This window comes from Carcharodon carcharias, chromosome 15 (assembly GCF_017639515.1).
Source record: "Carcharodon carcharias isolate sCarCar2 chromosome 15, sCarCar2.pri, whole genome shotgun sequence".
Taxonomy (NCBI): Eukaryota; Metazoa; Chordata; class Chondrichthyes; order Lamniformes; family Lamnidae; genus Carcharodon; species Carcharodon carcharias.
Genome location: NC_054481.1, coordinates 109,106,249 through 109,125,101, shown reverse-complemented (window position 1 = coordinate 109,125,101; position 18,853 = coordinate 109,106,249). Strand labels below are relative to the sequence as shown.

General features: G+C 41.5%; 1 protein-coding gene across 10 annotated transcripts in view; it reads left to right on the top strand.

Moving 5' to 3' along the window:
* The window catches only part of ubr4 (ubiquitin protein ligase E3 component n-recognin 4), a 183,920-nt gene that overhangs the window by 71,144 nt on the left and 93,923 nt on the right, over nt 1–18,853 (top strand). For 8 of the 10 annotated variants that reach the window (XR_005945414.1, XM_041207463.1, XM_041207469.1 and 5 more), the window contains 11 exons: nt 1,284–1,487; nt 2,230–2,412; nt 3,584–3,742; nt 4,916–5,068; nt 5,943–6,170; nt 8,359–8,516; nt 9,011–9,185; nt 13,156–13,357; nt 14,515–14,678; nt 16,137–16,353; nt 16,736–16,952. Coding sequence is in view for 9 of the 10 variants with exons in the window: in XM_041207463.1 (XP_041063397.1) it covers nt 1,284–1,487; nt 2,230–2,412; nt 3,584–3,742; nt 4,916–5,068; nt 5,943–6,170; nt 8,359–8,516; nt 9,011–9,185; nt 13,156–13,357; nt 14,515–14,678; nt 16,137–16,353; nt 16,736–16,952 (2,060 nt within the window). In the remaining variant the exon portion in view is untranslated. The remainder of the gene's footprint in view (nt 1–1,283; nt 1,488–2,229; nt 2,413–3,583; nt 3,743–4,915; nt 5,069–5,942; nt 6,171–8,358; nt 8,517–9,010; nt 9,186–13,155; nt 13,358–14,514; nt 14,679–16,136; nt 16,354–16,735; nt 16,953–18,853) is intronic. The other 2 variants (XM_041207467.1, XM_041207465.1) reach the window with 1 other exon arrangement.

The following is an 18,853-nucleotide window of genomic DNA, read 5'->3' as shown; positions in this document are numbered from 1 at the left end:
ATTAACTACATGATGTGTTATTCTCCAACCTGGTCTTGTTGTGGTGCTAGTCAGGTGGCATCCTGTGCCTTCACACTAAATTGCCTGTTGGTGCAGAGCACTGGGAAATGGGTAGATGTTAACAGTACCGAACTGCTCAGAAAGTGTCAGTGCCACCTGCTAGAACATCAGTAATATTGGCACTGTATCATCCGGAATAGTACCTGAATTGAGGAGCTTTGGTGAAAAGCCAACATATTGTTCTTATTCGGTTGGTAACATCATCAGAAGCCATAGCTTCAGTGATTGCTTTTTCACCCTATTCCAGTTGTAATTTTCCCAGGAATACTGTTTGCATTGACCTGTGCCTGGTCAATGTGCTTATAAAATAAAGAATATATGCCTAACAAGATCAGCCTTGCTTTAAGAACATGTACATGCGAGTCCATTCGTCTCCTCCCCTAGAAAATAAAGGAAAAAGTGTTTTTTATTTTTATAACATGGTAGATCAGTGATTTAAAAGATGGGAATACACCACGTTCTATTTCTGGAACTTTTTAGTAGCAATAAGTACTCGCATGACAGGTATAGCACAGGTCAGATACAAAGTAAAGCTCCCCGTATACTATTCCATCAAACACTCAAGGGGCAAGTACAGCGTGAATTATATACAGAGTAATGCACCCCTCTGCACTGTCCCATCAAACAATCCCTATCAAACTTTCTAATCATCTTAAACACCTCATTTCATTCTTCATTTATTTTCTATATTCAAGTGAATACAAATGTGGCCTATGCAACCTGTCTCATGAATTAAATCTGGTATCATTCTGGTGTATCTGCTATGCACCCCTCCATCCCAATGTGTCCTTCCTGAGGTCTAATGCCCAGAACTGATAACACTTCAGATGGGATCTGACCAGAGCTCTGTACAGTTGTAACATAACTTGCAGCCTTTGTATTCCAGGCCCCTTGAGACAAAGACCAATGTTCCAGTAGTATTTTAAACTATTTTTTGCACCTATCCACTTGGTGATTTTTATGATTGGACCCCTAAATCTCACTGTTCATCCACAGTTCTGAGCTTTTTGCCATTTGGTCAATGGCAGCTTGAATGAGACTGTGCAGACCCTTACAACCAGCAGGGACTTTCAACCCAACAGCTTGAGTTGGATTCAGCACAGATCCCAAAAGTGAAAGGTCCATCTCTAACTGATTGCATCAACCAGTCCTCCTGACACAGGCAGGTAATCATTGTTTCAGTTGTCCCACCTTCTAACCTTGTTGCTCTTCCCTTTTCTTAGTCTGGTTGCTCTACTGCTGGGTTAGTCCTCGATATGCTCGTCTTCCTGATGGATGCTATCCAGGCAAATTTCCAGCAAGCCTCGGCGGTTGGCAGCAGCAGCCGGGCCCAGCAGGCACTCGATGATCTACACACAATGGAGAAGAATGTGGAAATGACTGACCAGCTGATGGTACGCCCTGGAACTGGAAATGGAGTGTTAAGGGTTAGAAAGTGTTTGGTACAGTAATTGAGTATGATGAGTGATGTAACGCTGTGTAATATATGTGAACTGTGATATTCCTCTCTAACAAGCAGTGAAAAAAACCCCCAGTGTCATCCAAGGTCAAATCACATGGTGCAAGCCATTCCTATCACATCATTTGGTTGTTAGAACTGGTCCTCCTCCACAATACGCCACATTATGCTAGCAGCAAACAGAAACCCATGAGTAATACATTTATACAACAACCAATAATGGTGAATATTTTGCAAAGCAGTGACACATTACAGTGCTGAGTTAATGTCCTCCGTGAGGGTGAAACTTGGAGAATTCTTTCCATCTTTACTTCTTCATGCAGTTCTCGCTGCCTTATTCTTTGTTTCTGATTATTTTCCATGCAAGTATAAAGAGATATAGGAAAGTGCCAGGAATAGATTGTGTGGTACTATCCTGCGGGGCAAAATACATTACAAAATGGAGTATTGCAAGGCAGGCTGTGGTAGAGTAACTGCTGTTGGAGGAATTCTAACGGTTCTGCTTCTCACATTTAGAATAATTTTGCTCATTGCACTTTTTTTTTAATCAAGTGGGGTGGGAATGTTTAAAAGTTGTTTGTATTCTGTCTAATTTGATCTGTTGCCTGCATCTGTTTTGTCCTGCTTTTTTAAGGTTTGCTTTCATGAGAATTATTCAAGTTGGGCTTTTGATGCTCTGATGCTTCTAATTTAATGTCTTGATCTTGTAGGTTCCAACCCTGGGTTCTCAGGAAGGGGCCTTTGAGAATGTGCGGATGAATTACAGTGGGGACCAAGGGCAAACAATCCGGCAGCTAATCAGTGCACATGTGCTGCGTCGTGTGGCTATGTGTGTCCTCTCCTCTCCCCATGGCCGACGACAGCACCTGGCTGTTAGCCATGAGAAGGGAAAGGTGCGTTTCACTATCACACCTGGTTTTCAATGTTTCCTGGAATGAAATCTAATGTAGATTTTTCAAATTTTGCTGAGCAGCATTGACAAGGCTACACCACATTTACAACTAACAACTGAGTAGTTTGCTAGGCAACCATACACGGAACTGAAGTCATGTATAGATCAGACTAGGTGTCAACATTCTTTCTCTAATGGACATCAATGAACTTGGTTAGATTTTTAGGAAAACCTCCTGGCTGGTGCTGTTCTGCAAGTTGCAGGTTTATGAAATTCAGTTTCACAATTTGCTGTGTTGGGACTTGAACTAATGGCAGTAGCAACTTGCATTTGTCAATACCACCAACGTAGAAATAACATTCCAAAATACTTTTCAGAGGCATAAGAAAAAAGTGAGTGCTGAATGAGAAAAGATTTTAGGATGGAAAAGCAAAAGCTAGATCAGAAGTGGGTTTTAAGGTAAGTGTTAAAGGAAGAGAAATAGATGAAGAGGGAGAGAGTTTTAAAGAGGAAATTCTAGAGTTTGGGGTCTTAAACTTTGAAGGCACAGCTACCAATGGTGGATGAAGGAGGCTAGAATTAGAGGAGAGTTTGGAGTCGCAGCTGGAGGGCTGAAGGAGGTTACAGTGATAAGGGAAGGTGAGACCATGAATAGATTTAAAAACAATCAGGAGAATTTCAAACTGTAGGTTGGGAGGCCAAGGAATCAGTGTAGACACAAAGGACAAGGGGGTGAGTGAATGGAACTGGATGTGGGGTATTGTTAGTCTCAGTGTTTTGGATGAGCTGAAGTTTATAGAGGGTAGGATGGGATGCAGGTCAGTAGAGCATTGGAAAATCTGGAGTCATTGGTAAGGGGTTCAGCGGCAGTTGGGCTGGAGGAGGAGTGGAGATGGGCGATGTTACGGAAGTGTAAGTCAGTGGTTTTTATGATGGAGAGCATAGGGGGTTGGAACCTCAGCTCAGGGTCCAGCTAGATGCCAATGGTCTGAACAGTCTGATTTAATCTGAGACAGTTCCTGAGGAGGGGAATGGAATCAGAAACTTACCCAAGACCGGATGTCAGAAAGACAATCCATTGGAGTTCAAACTTTTGATAGCAGTGTAAAGGATATATCCACAGAACTCATCTTCAGTTCAAACTTGATACCATTTCTTTTTCCTTGTTGTAGATCACAGTGCTCCAACTATCAGCTTTACTTAAACAGGCTGACTCGAGCAAGCGAAAACTGACATTGACTCGTCTAGCTTCAGCTCCAGTTCCTTTCACTGTTCTGAGTCTGACTGGAAACCCATGTAATGAGGATTACCTCGCTGTGTGTGGACTCAAAGTAAGTGGTGCCCTTCAGAAAGCCATATTTCTTGTTGAACTTGTTTAGGTGGGATTGTGTCCCTGCATCTGGGGATACAATCCCATTTGGTTTACATACACAAATCTTTGAAGATGGCAGAACAATTTGATGTGCCTGCTTTTTTAAAAAAAGGATGCAGGATCCTTGGCTTTATAAATATAGGCAGAGTGTACAAAAACAAAGAAGCTATGCTAAGCCTTTATAAATCACTCTTTGGGTCTCAGGTGGAATGTGTCCAATTCTTGGGCATTGCTGTTTGAGACGGTGCAGTGATGTATTAGAATGATTTCAAAGATGAGAGACTTCAGTTACCTTGAGGAACTAGAGAAGCTGGGATTGCTCTCCTTAGAACAGAGAAGATTAAAGGGAGCTTTAGTAGAAGTGTTCAAAATTATGAGGAGTTTTGATAAACTGTTTCTACTGGCAGAAGAGTTGGCAACCAGAGAAGACAGATTTTATATAATTAGTAAAAAGTCCAGGAGAAATGAGAATATTTTACACAGTGGGTTATTGTAATTTGGAATGCACCCCCTGAAACCTAGTTATGTATGGCCATTGTATGCCAGAACTTCACCCATATCTTACCTATTTGCCTCACTTCAAGTACTGCCCTGTTATGTGTTGGATGTAAACATGAGCCCAAAACATCTTGTTAGAAACATCATGATGCTGTAATGGAAAAGCTGATCTCCTGCAAGGATATCAACTGTGTTGAAAAGGTGTCATCATTGATCAGCACTCCCTCTAGTGATCCCTACTAGACATTGAAGGAGGACAAAATCGGAATGATTGTGTTGACTGCTCAGTCAAGTGGTTTGCTCAGCTTATTGTCTAGTTTCATATGTGAATAATGATTCTTTGGCTTAGGGTCTAGATCACTGCAGTTGACATGGCACCATGCCACAAAATGAATAATCACACTGGGGAGGGGAATTTTTTAAAACTGTTATCACCATTCAACATTCCCTGGCTGATAGGACAATTTTGCTAACTGACAAGTGACCTCGGTCACATTCTGTATATTTGCTAGTGGTCATGTGTTGATCACTGACTTTGCTCCTCTGAGTCATCTCATGGCGATTCCTTGTTTAACATTTTAATATAGATTAATAATATAGCAATAATATATTCTGTATGTATCTTATTCTCCAGGACTGTCATGTTCTGACATTTAGCAATTCAGGATCAGTTTCTGATCACCTTGTTCTCCATCCACAACTTGCCACTGGTAACTTCATCATTAAAGCAGTGTGGCTACCAGGATCACAGACAGAGCTTGCAATTATAACAGCAGATTTTGTCAAGGTAAGGCTGGGGTAGTAGAGTATAATGCTTTAGCTGCTCTACATTTCTCTTCCAAAACCATGTTGCACGTCTCCATTTTGTAGTGGAATGTATCTGGCTGCAAAGGCTTGCTCATTTCTATCTGGTAAATGTTGCCCTTTGCTATAGTGGCTGATGTCAAGGCTGAAGAATAGAACTTTTCTCAATTGGGCCGCCCATTGTTGCCTCTGACACTCCTCTGCCAGGCATAAAATATGGTGCATTCAGGCTCATCTACTTTCTGTGCACCCACTGACAGAAAAGTAGTCACACCATGTCCCTGAATCTTTCTATGGTCCACGCAAGCTTCCCTTGTGTTGAACTAATGGAAAGTTAATTTGCTGCAGATTACCCAAGAGCTGGGTTGTGACTGCTCAAAATAATTTCTCTCCAGACCCTTGCAGCTTACAATGAAGGTACCTCGCCACAGCATTTGAACCAAGTTCCTAGAGTGACAAGGGTCCTAACTGCTATACCATCCAGCACCCAAGGGAAGGTTTTATATTTATTGCCCACTCATTCCTGAGTGGCAGCATTGTACCAAAGCTATATTCCTCTGCAATGTAATGATTTACCATGATTGTAAGAAATTTAATATTAGGAACATATGGAATATGAAAAAAATAACTAAAAACACTTGTCAAAGTCCAACTGTCTGCTCCGCTATCCTTAAATTGTTTAATATTGCAGTGGCTAAACTGATTTTAGTCCTCATTTCAAAGTTGCTTTAATTTAAAATAAAATAATTCACATGCTCTAGCAACACAAGCTGCTGCTGCAAAACATTATTAACAAGTGAAAAATCAGGTACATTTTGAAGTTCCTTCACTGGTTGTGTCCTCATCTCTGCTCACAGGTTTATGACTTGTCCACTGATGCTTTGAGTCCAATGTACTATTTCCTTTTGCCGAGCTCGAAGATCCGTGACACAACGTTTTTGTTCAATGAGGAAGGGAAGAGTATTATTGTTATCATGTCTTCGGCTGGTTATATTTACACCCAAGTGATGGAAGAAGCAAGTAGTGCTCAGCACGGACCATTCTACGTCACCAACGTGCTTGAAATCACGCACGAGGATCTGAAGGTCTGTGGGGAAAATGAGCACGTTAGTGTAGAGCTTTGTACTCATTTCTATCCAAGTATAACATTTTCTACCTTCTAGTTAGTGATGGGCCCATGGGAGGCCTCTTCAGTCGAACACCCTAAGTCCAACTGGAAAGCGATGAAACTCAGTTGCTAGAATGGCTTGGCTATGTATTAAACTTGGGTTGTCTGGGTTAGGTTGGAAATCGCCTGTTGAAGGTACTGAAGTTGCAATCCAGAGATTGTAAATTCAGAACCCAATGTGATAATTTGTGAAATTGAGGTCAATAAAGCTGGTAATTTAAGAATGACAAGGAAAAGAACTTGCTGTCCCTATCTGGACTCACCTGTGTGTGACTCCAGGGCTACTAGAAATGAGCAGGAAATACTGACCATTGTAACCCATTTCCTAACAACAAATTTTAATATCCTTCCAGTATTTTGATGCTCAGGCTACCAGTGCAAACTGTTGTGTGCTTTGGGGCCTTAAAGAAAAAAAGGACTTGAATTTATATGGTGTATGTCCTAAATTGCTGTGCAGCCAAGTACCTTTTGAAGTGTAGCTGCTGTTGTAACGTAGGAAACATAATGGCCTGTGACTTCCAAGCTCCCCAGTGTTGGATTTGGGCGTTCCCCAAAGATGCACAGGGGATTCCCTCTGGGAAGTTCCCAGGTAAGGGTTTGCACGGCAATTGCCCAGAAGTACACACTTCCTCTGGACAATGGCGCTGCACTGGGAACCATCCAAAAATGCTGTTTAAATCACAAACCTCGGATGATTCTGCCGGGACAATACCAATAGTTACTCAGAAAAAGTTAAAAGAATTAAAACCTCTTCTAACTTCTGAGTATTGTAAAGTCTCAGATCGACCTCACAGGTCTTCCCCCACATCCCTGACCTCATTCTCTCCCCCCCCCCCCACACACACACACACACACACACACACACACACACACACCCCATTCCCCACACCCAAGATCTGACACCTTCAACGCCTCCCGACCTCCGATACCCCTCAGGCTCCAACTCCCAGCTGTCCCCTCCGTCGCTCAAACCACCCTCACCCCAGACATCCGACCTTGAGTATAGGTGTCAGTCCTATGCAGTGGCTGTCAGTTACTTTATTAACCACATGTTCTGTTTAATGTCGAAATTACCTGGAGAGGCAACCTATTCTGCAGGTTGCTCAGTTCATAGTCAGACAAGGATAGCTATCAACGGAGGAACATTTTGTTCCTGTCTTTGCGCTGCAGACTGTCCTTTATCCATTGAACAAAAGCTTTAAGCCTAACTTGTGCCCCTCTTCTGTGTTAAGGATTGGCCCATCAAGCTACCAAACACTTTAAATCAAGCCCCGTTGTTGTCACGTTGTTTGAGCTGCCTGGTTTCTGGAATGTTATTTCTACTAAATCTGGTGTTCAAGGAACACAAGGCATTATAAACAGCACTTTTATAAGTGGATAAGACCAAAACATTGTTTTTGGAGCACTGGGTTTTATGGCACGGGGTATAATATGTTCTAGTGCAATATAAATGTTTAGATGTAACAGTGAACCGATAGACAAGCTAAGAATATTTAAGAACAGGTTAGCGAGATGGTGACAAAGGGGGAACTCGATGGGCACGTTGGGTTGAATGGCCTGCTTTCATGTTGTAATTTTTATGCATGTATGTATGGTGGTGCTTAAAGTTACAGAAATGATTTGCTTTTGTTCTCTGGCTTGCTGCAAAGGAAGTCATTTATTGCCCATCCATAGTTGCCCTGAGAAGGTGGTGATTTAACTGGCTTACTGTATGACTTCAGAGGGCCGATAAGAGTGCACAATGTTAGTGTGGGACTGGAGTCACATAAAAGGCAGACTGGGTAAGGACAGCAGGCTTCCTTCTCTAAAGGACATTAGTGAGCCATTTGGATTTTTATGACAATCAGGCAGCTTCATGGTCACTCTTACTGATGCTAGTTTTTTATTTCTAGATTTTTCAAACTGCCATGGTGGAGTTGAAATTAATTTCTCTGTATTGTTAGTCCAGTAGCACAATCACTCTTCTTCCTTATACTATTTTTATTGGTGTAATATCTGCACTTCAAGTGCAAATATAAAATATTTAACTCTTCATTGGATTGTTGTGTAAATGCACTCTGTTCTATTATATACCTGAACATAGTTCTTTCTCCATTTCTTTCCAGGACAGTAATGGACAGGTTGCTGGTGGTGGTGTCTCTGTTTATTACTCCCATGTTCTGCAGATGCTCTTTTTTAGTTATAGTCAGGGCAAGTCCTTTGCTGCCATGTTAAGTCGCATGACACTGGAAGTGCAGCGCCTGTTCCCAATCAATCTGAAAAGGTAAGTGACGTGTAGGGAGTGTCCCACAGGAGATGAGGGACCAAATGGTTCTTTTGTCAGCTTTGAGGAAGCTGCTGTATTAGTTTTACATTTTCTGACTAATGTATGTTAATGATTGATTAGCCAAATACCAAGTGCCCCAGCAGAGATTAGTTTCCAAAATGGTGACAAAAAGCAAAAAAACTGTAAATGCTGAAAACTCAGGTCAGTCAGTGTCTGCAGAGAGAACGGACAGGTTAAAGTTTCAGGTACAGAACATTGGCCAGAACAGTGTCTGCACCTGAAATATCAACTTAACGTGTTCTCTTCATAACTGCTTACGGCAATTGTATTCTAGGCCTTGGATACGTAGTCAGCTGAGAGTGTCAGACAGTTGAAAACTGAATCTACCAATTCATATCTATCTATCTCTCTAATCAGTCCATTTCCATGATTTTTGCATTATCTCCTCAGTCTATATGATTCATGTTTACCTTTTATTTTCCCCTCTGCAGTTCAAATGGTGGCAGTGGGAAGACTGTTCCTGCCCTGTGCCAGTGGTCAGAGGTGATGAATCACCCTGGCCTGGTCTGCTGTGTACAACAGACCACTGGAATTCCACTTGTCATCATGGTCAAACCAGACACCTTCCTCATCCAGGAGATCAAAACTCTACCAGCCAAAGCCAAGGTCAGTCACCGTCTCACAGAATACAGGTCTTCAGCCAACTGATACCTGAAAGGGTAGAAATATGAATTCGACCCTTTTCAAGTATTATCAATTGTAGATTACTCTGAATCACTCTTTTGGATACGTGAATGTAACTTTCTATCTTCAAAATACATAGGCCTCTCATGCAATTTAGGGCAGATTATTTTAAATTGGCTCAGTATAACATAATAGTACTGGAACCAAGTAACCTGAGAGAAATTTAATACCTAACCTGGGAAAGAGAAACAAAACTGTAGATATTGCTCCTGTTTATTAATAAAACTGGGCTGTTGAACACCTAGTCCAGACACTGACTGCTCAATGATTGAAATATATTAGATTCCACTCCTGGCTTCAGATTCAGCTTTTTCATCTGCTTTCATTGCTTTATTGACAGTCAGAGCTGGTGACTCGGTGCAGTTGCTGACCTGAGGATTGTGGCTGCGGTTTTCACTGTTAAGACGACAGTGAAGGAGGGTTACCTCCATACTCCTGCAGCTGACTTAATCAGCTGTTGGTTCTCTAGTGATTCCACAATCCTGAATTAAAAGAGTAACATATTGGCATAGGTAGAAGATTAGCTAGCTAACAGGAAGCAGAAAGTAGGCATAAATGGGTCTTTTTCAGGTTGGCAAGATGTAACGAGTGATGTGCCACAGGGATCAGTGCTGTGACCTCAACTGTTTACAATTTATATAAATGACTTGGATGAAGGGATTAAAGGGATAGTTGCCAAAGTTGCTGATGACACAAAGATAGGTAGGAAGGTAAGTTGTGAAGAGGACATAAAGAGTTTACAAAAAGATTTGGATAGGTTAAGTGAGTGGGCAAGGATCTGGCAAATGAAGTATAATGTGGGAAAATGTGAAATTGTACATTTTGGAAAGAAGAATAAAAGAGAAGCATATCATCTAAATGGCGAGAGATTGCAGAGCTCTGAAGTGTCCTAGTGCATGAATCACAAAAGGCTAATATGCAAGTACAGCATGTAATTAGGAAATAGAATGTTATAATTTATTACGAGGGGAATTAAATGCAAAAGTAAAGAGGTAATGGCTTCAGTTGTGCAGGGCACAAGTGAGACCACATTTGGAATACTGTGTACAGTATTGGACACCTTATTTAAGGAAAGATGTAAATGAATTGGAAGCAGTTTAGAGAAGGTTTACCAGACTAATATCTGGAATGGGTAGGTTGTCTTGTGAGGAAAGGTTGGATAGACTAAGCTTGTATCTGCTGGAGTTTAGAAGAGTAAGAGGTGACTTCATTGAAATATATAAAATCCTGAGGGGTCTTGACAGGGTGGTTGTGGAGAGGATGTTCCCTTTTGTGGAAGAATCTAGAACTAGGGGTCACTTTTAAAATAAGGGGTAGTCCATCTAAAACAGAGATGAGGAAAATTTTTTTACTGAGGGTTGAGAGCCTTTGGAACTCTCTTCCAGAAAAAGTGGTGGAACCAGAGTCTCTCAATGTTTTTAAGGCAGAGTTGGATAGATTCTTGGCAAGCAAATGGTTGATAGGTTATCGGGGGTAAGTGAAATGCAGATTTCAGGTTACTGTCAGATTAGCCATGACCTTATTAAATGGCGGAACAGGCTCAAGGGGCTGAAAGGCCTACTCCTGCTCCTTGTTTGTATGTTCATATGAATTCTTTCCCTAAATTGAGAGGCAACAAAATGTAATAAAAACACCAGATACTGGAAATACGTGGCTGGAAAAAGAGAAGATCGTTTAATGTTCAGATGGGCCATTTTGTCAATGCCAACATGGGCAGACAGGAGAAGCCACTTTAAATGACCACCCTAAGTACTAAGGGAAAGTGGGTAATCATATTTAAAGGTCACAAGTGCAGAAATGTTAAGTAGTATCATTGAGATAGCTAAAAACAAAAAAACTGTGGATGCTGGAAATCCAAAACAAAAACAGAATTACCTGGAAAAACTCAGCAGACTGCAAAGCGGTCGCCCAGTTTACGTTTGGTCTCTCCTCTACATTGGAGAGACCAAACGTAAACTGGGTGACCGCTTTGCAGAACACCTGTGGTCTGTCCGCAAGAATGACCCAAACCTCCCTGTCGCTTGCCATTTTAACACTCCACCCTGCTCTCTTGCCCACATGTCTGTCCTTGGCTTGCTGCATTGTTCCAGTGAAGCCCAACGCAAACTGGAGGAACAACACCCCATCTTCCGACTAGGCACTTTACAGCCTTCCGGACTGAATATTGAATTCAACAACTTTAGATCGTGAGCTCCCTCCCCCATCCCCACCCCCACCCCCTTTCTGTTTCCCCCTTCCTTTTTTTTCCAATAAATTATAAAGATTTTCCTTTTCCCACCTATTTCCATTATTTAAAAAAAAACCCCACTAGAGCTATACCTTGAGTGCCCTACCATCCATTCTTAATTAGCACATTTGTTTAGATAATATCACCAACTTTAACTTTAACAACTATGTGTTCTATTGTACTATTGTCGTTGACATCTTTTGATGATCTGCTTCTATCACTGCTTGTTTGTCCCTACAACCACACCCCTCCCCCCTCCACCTCTCTCTCTCTCTATCTTTCCGCCCCCCACACACACACCTTAAACCAGCTTATATTTCAACTCTTTCTTGGACTTGAACTCAAGTTCTGTCGAAGGGTCATGAGGACTCGAAACGTCAACTCTTTTCTTCTCCGCCGATGCTGCCAGACCTGTTGAGTTTTTCCAGGTAATTCTGTTTTTGTCATTGAGATAGCTGATGGGTATAATACCTTGGAAACAGAGCTTCCTGTCTTCCCTTTTCAGTTCCAATGAAGGGTTGCCAACTGAAATGTCAGCCTGCTCTTTCAGTGTTTTCTCCCATGGCTTATTTTATCTAGTGAGTAGCTGTAGCCATGCGGAACAGGAATGTGCCAGGTTTGATCCCTGATGGGGGGGTGCAATAGTTCACTTCAGGAATCCTGCATTGGAGAGGGGGTAATTGACGGAGGTTCTGATTCCTGATCGCTGACCAGTGGCCTTTGCTGAATGTTGGGAAGGACAGGATCATGATTGTCTCTGATGCCTCAGTGATGAAGCAGGTTGTTAGCACTCAGTCAGATTGGCACGTGAATGTTAACAACTTACCAGAACGCAACTGGTGCCCAGGTTCACATTTCGGGTGGAGACCTTACATTACTATGAATAGGATATTATATTCACCAGCTGTCTCTTTTTATAGTACTTAGTACATCCATACTTGTGACCTCTGCTTGTGGTTCTTCATTACTTTGGACAGTCCTATAAAAAGGTTTCCCTTAACTAACTTGCAAATGATTGATGCAAAGATTGAGAACACAAGGAGTGAATTACTTCAGGAGAGATGGGAAAGATAGTGAGTGGTCTACTTATGCATTTCCAGCATTTTATAATTTTACTTCAGATTTCCGGTGTTCAGGTGTTATTGTGAATGGAAGTGTTGTTGTAAAGGTCATTGAACCACTGGGTGTATGAGTATCGCCATAAAGAAGGAAATTATATTGACATTCAATCATTAGTTACTGCATTCATGGGATATATGTGTGTTATTTTGGAAAAAATTGAAGATACTGAAAACGTTCTAAGAGGGTTGCAGGCTTCAGAGAGTGGGCTGAGGAACCTTGTCTATTCCCATTGGAAAGTAGAGTGAAGAGAAGGTCTCAAATTTAGGAATTGTTAATTGATGTAGAGGACCTAAGCAGGGTAATTTATTAAATGAAAGAAGACATGCGATAAATTTGAGGAATAACATTCACATTAGAGTGGAAGTCATTCCAGCAAACACACTTGCAGCATTCAACAGTACGGAGAAACGGAAAAGATGAAAATGGTCAGATTAGCAAATAAACAGAGTCTGAGCAGAAGGCATTTAAAAGAGCTTTGCTTGTCCCTACATTGATGTTCGTGTATTTCCTCTCTCCCCCTGACCCCCCAACTTCATATTTTAGATCCAGGACATGGTTGCAATTCGCCACACAGCCAGCAATGACCAGCAAAGAACCACCATGATACTGTTGTGTGAAGATGGCAGCCTGCGAATCTACATGGCAAATGTCGAGAACACTTCCTATTGGCTACAGCCTTCACTGCAGCCCAGCAGTGTTATCAGCATCTTGAAACCAGTCCGCAAGCGCAAGGCTGTAGCTGCCAGTAAGATTTTACTCATGGAAATACTTTGCTTAATTGAAAGGCGAAACAATGAGAACACATATAAGTATAGTGATGGCACATCTGTGTATTTCACATGGGAAACGTGTTCTGGCTAGGCTGTTCACACTGTTCTTGTGCTTGAGGTGAGGAGGATGCTCCACTCTTCAAGACCTTTTTTAATAATTCTTTTAGGATTGATGTTTGCATTCTTGTGATATTTTTACTGTTGAGTTACAAAGCCCAGTACCATGTGAGAACAGAATTGATGAATACAGCTGAAAAGCTATGAATTAACCATGAGTTATTTACTGCCTCTCTCTACTGATGCTATTTCTACTCCCTGTCCACTGCCACCTTCAAACTCCTCTCAGCCAGTTCTCCTTGTATCACTCAAAGCAACAGGCAAGTAAAGCATAAGGCATGTTAAGAATTTTTCTAATCTCATTTCAAATGGGTGGTGGTGCTGGGACTTAAGTTCCAGGTCTTTCCACTTAGATTTAGCAGCTGCTTCCTTTCCAGTCATCTATATCCATGAGATTGGTTGTAATTACAAACTATCAGGACCTTGTAATAAACAATGGTACTGCAATATATTACAATAATTGTCCTCATGGCATTTTCTCTTTATACATACATCTGCGATAAATAGACTGCCTGAAATGTACAGCAGGTCAGTTAGCATTTGAAAGGGAGAGTCAAGTTAATGTTTGAGGTGGTCTCCTTAATGACGGGTTCTCATTACAACCAGACCAAATTAGATGTGTATAAAAGTACTTCTAACAACATTAATCACTCACAGTTAAGAATGTAATTCAGCGATGCTGATTTAGATATTTATAAATAAATGCCAGTCCTACAAGGCAGGTCTATTTTGAAATGAGTTTGCATTATTTGTGAATTTTTAGTTTTACAATTATCATTTCAGAACCCAACAATCTTAATGGCAGTGATTTGCAATGCTTGATAATCTTTGAGCTGAATTTATCAATGTAGAGCGTGCACTTGGCAGTATGAATTCTGCACAAAAGGGCCAAATAAAAGTGCTTTATTTTTTTTTCTCACTAGAAACCATTCATAGCACTATAGAAGGTGTTTTTAGTAGCATTCTGAATAACTGATCAATTATTGATGGACTTCTTTGGTGCCTTTGTTCTCAGCAACTCGCACCTCCAGTCAGGTAACATTTCCGATTGATTTCTTTGAACACAACCAGCAGCTGACTGATGTTGAGTTTGGGGGAAACGACTTGCTACAGGTGTACAATATGCAACAAATTAAACATCGACTGAACTCCACAGGCATGTACGTTGCAAGCACAAAGGTATGAGTCCACCAGATGGCATCCACTGATTCTATCTAGCAATAGCACCAGCTTCTCTTACCAAGTATAACTACATCTGCAATTTTATTGCAGTTTTGAGCCTCCTTTCCAATGATGATTGAATTGAAATGGGCTCAGAGGACAATAATAGGGGAAATCTGAGACATAACATCTATGCTTCTTGTAAAAGGTAGAAAGAGGACACCATATAGATTTTTAAAATGTTGGTAAAATGGCAATGTAGATTGCATTAAGTTAACTGCCAGAGATAAATGCTGAATTCACGTCCTGGACATTTTGCTGATTGCTAGCAGTGAAGTGAAGGGTTGATGTTTACAGGTTTCTTGCTGTGTAACTGTGGAGCTATGGTTCATTTAGCAACTTGGATTGAATGTATTGCAGCTGGTAAAGCTAATCTGTGAATGATAACTGTAGTGTAGCTGATCTATATTCCTAGATGTGTGTCCTTCCGTTCAGCTTGCTGCAGACTCTTTTTTATAAATCTAAGAGTGCTACTGGAAATGCCCAGTTCTAATGCACCATTAAGGTTTGACAGCAGCAATTGCTAGGGGTGCAATACGATGAACAAAGCCTATGACAATGTACTTATTTATTGCAGTATTTTCTACAGCTGTGTGTCCACAAAACCGAAGGCAATTTTCTTCTCATACAAGCATCTATATACCTATAATTTTGGCTCTGTCCATCTCCTCAATTTCTACTACAGGCAAAGCCTGGAAGGGTCAAACTTTTATATACTATTCCAAAATCTCCTTCCCCCAAACGTGACTTGAGTTGCTAAGATTACTTTTATCACTTCCCTAACATTTCATGGTTTTATCTTTGTCTCTTCTCCATGCCTTATCATCTCAAGAGCTGACTCATGCAGGACTCCGTGGTCTATGTCACCCGCAAAGGTCTGTGATTTGTATTCTTGCAAAACTGCACTGGCTCACATGACTCAGCAAATTGATTTTAAAATCCTTACCCTTGGTGATTTTCAGCCAGATATTTGCGCATCCAATTCAGAACTTCATTACTGGATTATTCCTTGATCCACAGCACCTCTGCTTCATGATTAATGGATATCTTTCAGTTATGTTTCTGCTCTCTAGACCACCTTGTCAAAACATGACCTCCCAATTTTCAGAAGCTTCCTAAAATTTCTTCTTGGTCTTTTCTCGTTGTCTGCAGTGCCTTTGAAAGTGGGCCAAGTTCCAATGTAAAGTAGCATATTGCAGTAAAAAGATTCTTAGCTTATTGCTGTTACTTTAAATTTGTTTGCTGTGGTAAGAAGCTTTGGCATGGTTAATGCTATGACTGCATATCTTCCCTGTCACATCTTGATCTGTATTGGTGGACCAGAGTAAGTTAAATAATTGTGCAATAGTATGTTGACTTGCACTTGATTGGATCTGTTTTGATTGGTATTCAGATTCTGTACATGTTTCTTTACAGCCAGGTGGATTTACAGTGGAAGGTGTCAACAACAATGCTACCATGGTAATGACAGGGATGCGGATCCAGGTTGGGACACAGGCCATTGAGAGAGCACCATCCTATATTGAGATTTTTGGTCGCACAATGCAGCTGAACTTGACGAGAGCTCGTTGGTTTGACTACCCGTTTACGCGTGAAGAAGCATTACAAGCTGATAAGAAGCTAACCATTTTTGGTAAGCGATAACTAGCCAATGGAAATGCTTGCAATCCAAGTTTATAAAACTTGTTATACTGTAGGAGCATTGTTGCTTTCCCTCTGAACTAACCAATCGTGCCCTTGTCCAGACTGGCCATGGTGTGGATTTCCGTATTAACATCCTTTAACTGGAGTATGCTTGCTTAGCTCTCTGTCCCAGTTTTCTGAACTTGGTCTAGGTGTATACAAGTAATACTGGATATTTCTGCTTTTTGGGAGTAAGTACATTGCTGTTCTCCAAGCCTAGAGCACTGGCAGAGATTTAGGACCAAACCATTTTTATTTGTTGGTGTATCTATTTTGTTCTCTTTGGGATCTTGATGTTATATTTTCCTATTTTATTTCCCTGGTCCTTGCAGTTGGTGCATCAGTTGATCCTGCTGGGGTTACAATGGTAGATTCAATCAAAATCTATGGAAAAACAAAGGAGCAATTTGGTTGGCCCGATGAACCTCCAGAGGATTTCCCATCGGCCTCTGTAAATAATGTCGCTGTTCCAAGTGTCAGCCAGAATAATAGCACAGGAGAGGTGGACTCAACGACTCCATCCTCCACCAGCAGCTCTGTCCTTGAGAGGTAAGCATGAGCTGGAACTGCTTGAAGTTATGTGAACTGCTTACTAACTTACTGCTCTTTAGTTGGTGAGGAACAAATGAAGAATGGTGTACATAAAATTGATAGCATTGTAAATTAGATTCCATTGAATAATAAATGTCAAAACACATTTTGTTGTCCCAAGTTTTTGACTCCTAATGGAGAAAAATTGGCAAGGATGATGGTGCAAAGCAATCGTTTACACGAGGGGAATGATTTTGTCCATCTTGCAACATTTGTTCTGTAACCAAAGTCTGGGCATATTAGAGTTTCTTCTCGCTGATCCATGTGTGGCTGTTGTGTGAAAAGCTTTTCATTACAGCATGATCTCAGACTGTGTCCTGAGCTTGCAGTTCTTGTACTCTTAAGTGGATTCATATGTTTCTAGCATTCCAGAAAACAGTTGAATTGGGGAGTATTTAGATGTATGAAGATAAAAATGTCATCCTACCCCTTTCATTTTTTTCCCTCTGCCCTGTTTACAATCCTGGGTGTGCCTGTCCTAATCTCTGCCATGAATACTTAATTTGAAATCCCTCTGTCTTTGTTTTTGTGTGTATATTGTGGCTATTATTCTGGGCCAGATCCCATTACTTGTATTGTACTGCCCTCTTTTCCTTTCTCTTGACCCGTCTCAGACCTGTCTGTCACGTTTCTTCCACATCCTGTCATGTCACCTTTTGTATTTACTCCACTAATCGCTAACTTTCTCTGCCTCTTTCCTGTTTTGCCACTGTTCCAGACTTGAATCCCCGTTGAATAAACATTCAGCTACGCCCTACGCCTCTCTTGACATTCTCGGAAGGGCCATTGCAGGCTTCTTGCATGCAGCAACCCCAGCTGCCTCATTCTCTTAGCTCTTCAATCTACCCACCCAGTATGTTAGCTGGGGGCTAACTTCAGCCACCTTCCCACGTCCCCTGGTTCTGCTCATGCTATCCACCACAGCCTCTTCAATTCTGTTAACACAACAATTAGCGAAAGCAGGGCTCTTATTTTGAACGATTGCATTGATATTCTACATTGAAATTTGCTTTATTGGTGGCACCATCTTGCCCTTCACCAAAGCCTCTGATGGCTTCCACCATCTCTCCACCAAGCCAGCCATGACAGCAGTGTAGCCCTTGTTGCCAAGCCACACATGGCCTATTCTTCTAAACTTCTGATACCTTTGTCTCCTCCTTTGAGCAATTCCGTTTGTTATCTCCTCTCAACTCTCTTCTAAAACAAAAAAAAGTTGTATGCACCACATCCCCACTGAACCCCAGCCCAGATTTTTCCACAGTCTTAGCCCCTGAGCATCTTCAAATCCTCTGTGATTTAAATTTTCATCTCAGCTCCCTTTTTCCTCTGTACTGTGTTCACTGCATTCCACATATGCTTTCCTCCCCTCATTTATACCCCCTCCACCATGTGGCCTCTCCACTTGAACATTTCTGACTGCATTCTTATATCCTTCACCACCTAACTTCCTTCCAATCCTCAGTTCCTTCAGCATCTACCTCTGGAAAAGAAACTACCCATAGTTAAAGTTGCACTTTCAAACTCCCAGCTGCCTAGCCTTAGGCCTTCCATTCACCATGATATTTCTGCAGCTGTCAAGTTGCTCATCCACTCCCCCAACTCCACCATTTGAAGCCCTTGTGCCCAGAAAGATTTTCACTGCCTCATTCTGGTTCATCCCCAATATGTCCCCATCTTGGCTCCCACACATCCAAGGGCCAGATTTGTGCATATCCGGTGCCTAACTACATTGGCCATCCATCCATCGAGCTAGACCACATCTGGACAGCAAAGATAACTAATGCTTAGCTTTTACATGAACAGCCATCTGCTTAAGCCCCTTGCAACGTATTCCCTTCACCCTCACCACCTTCACCTCC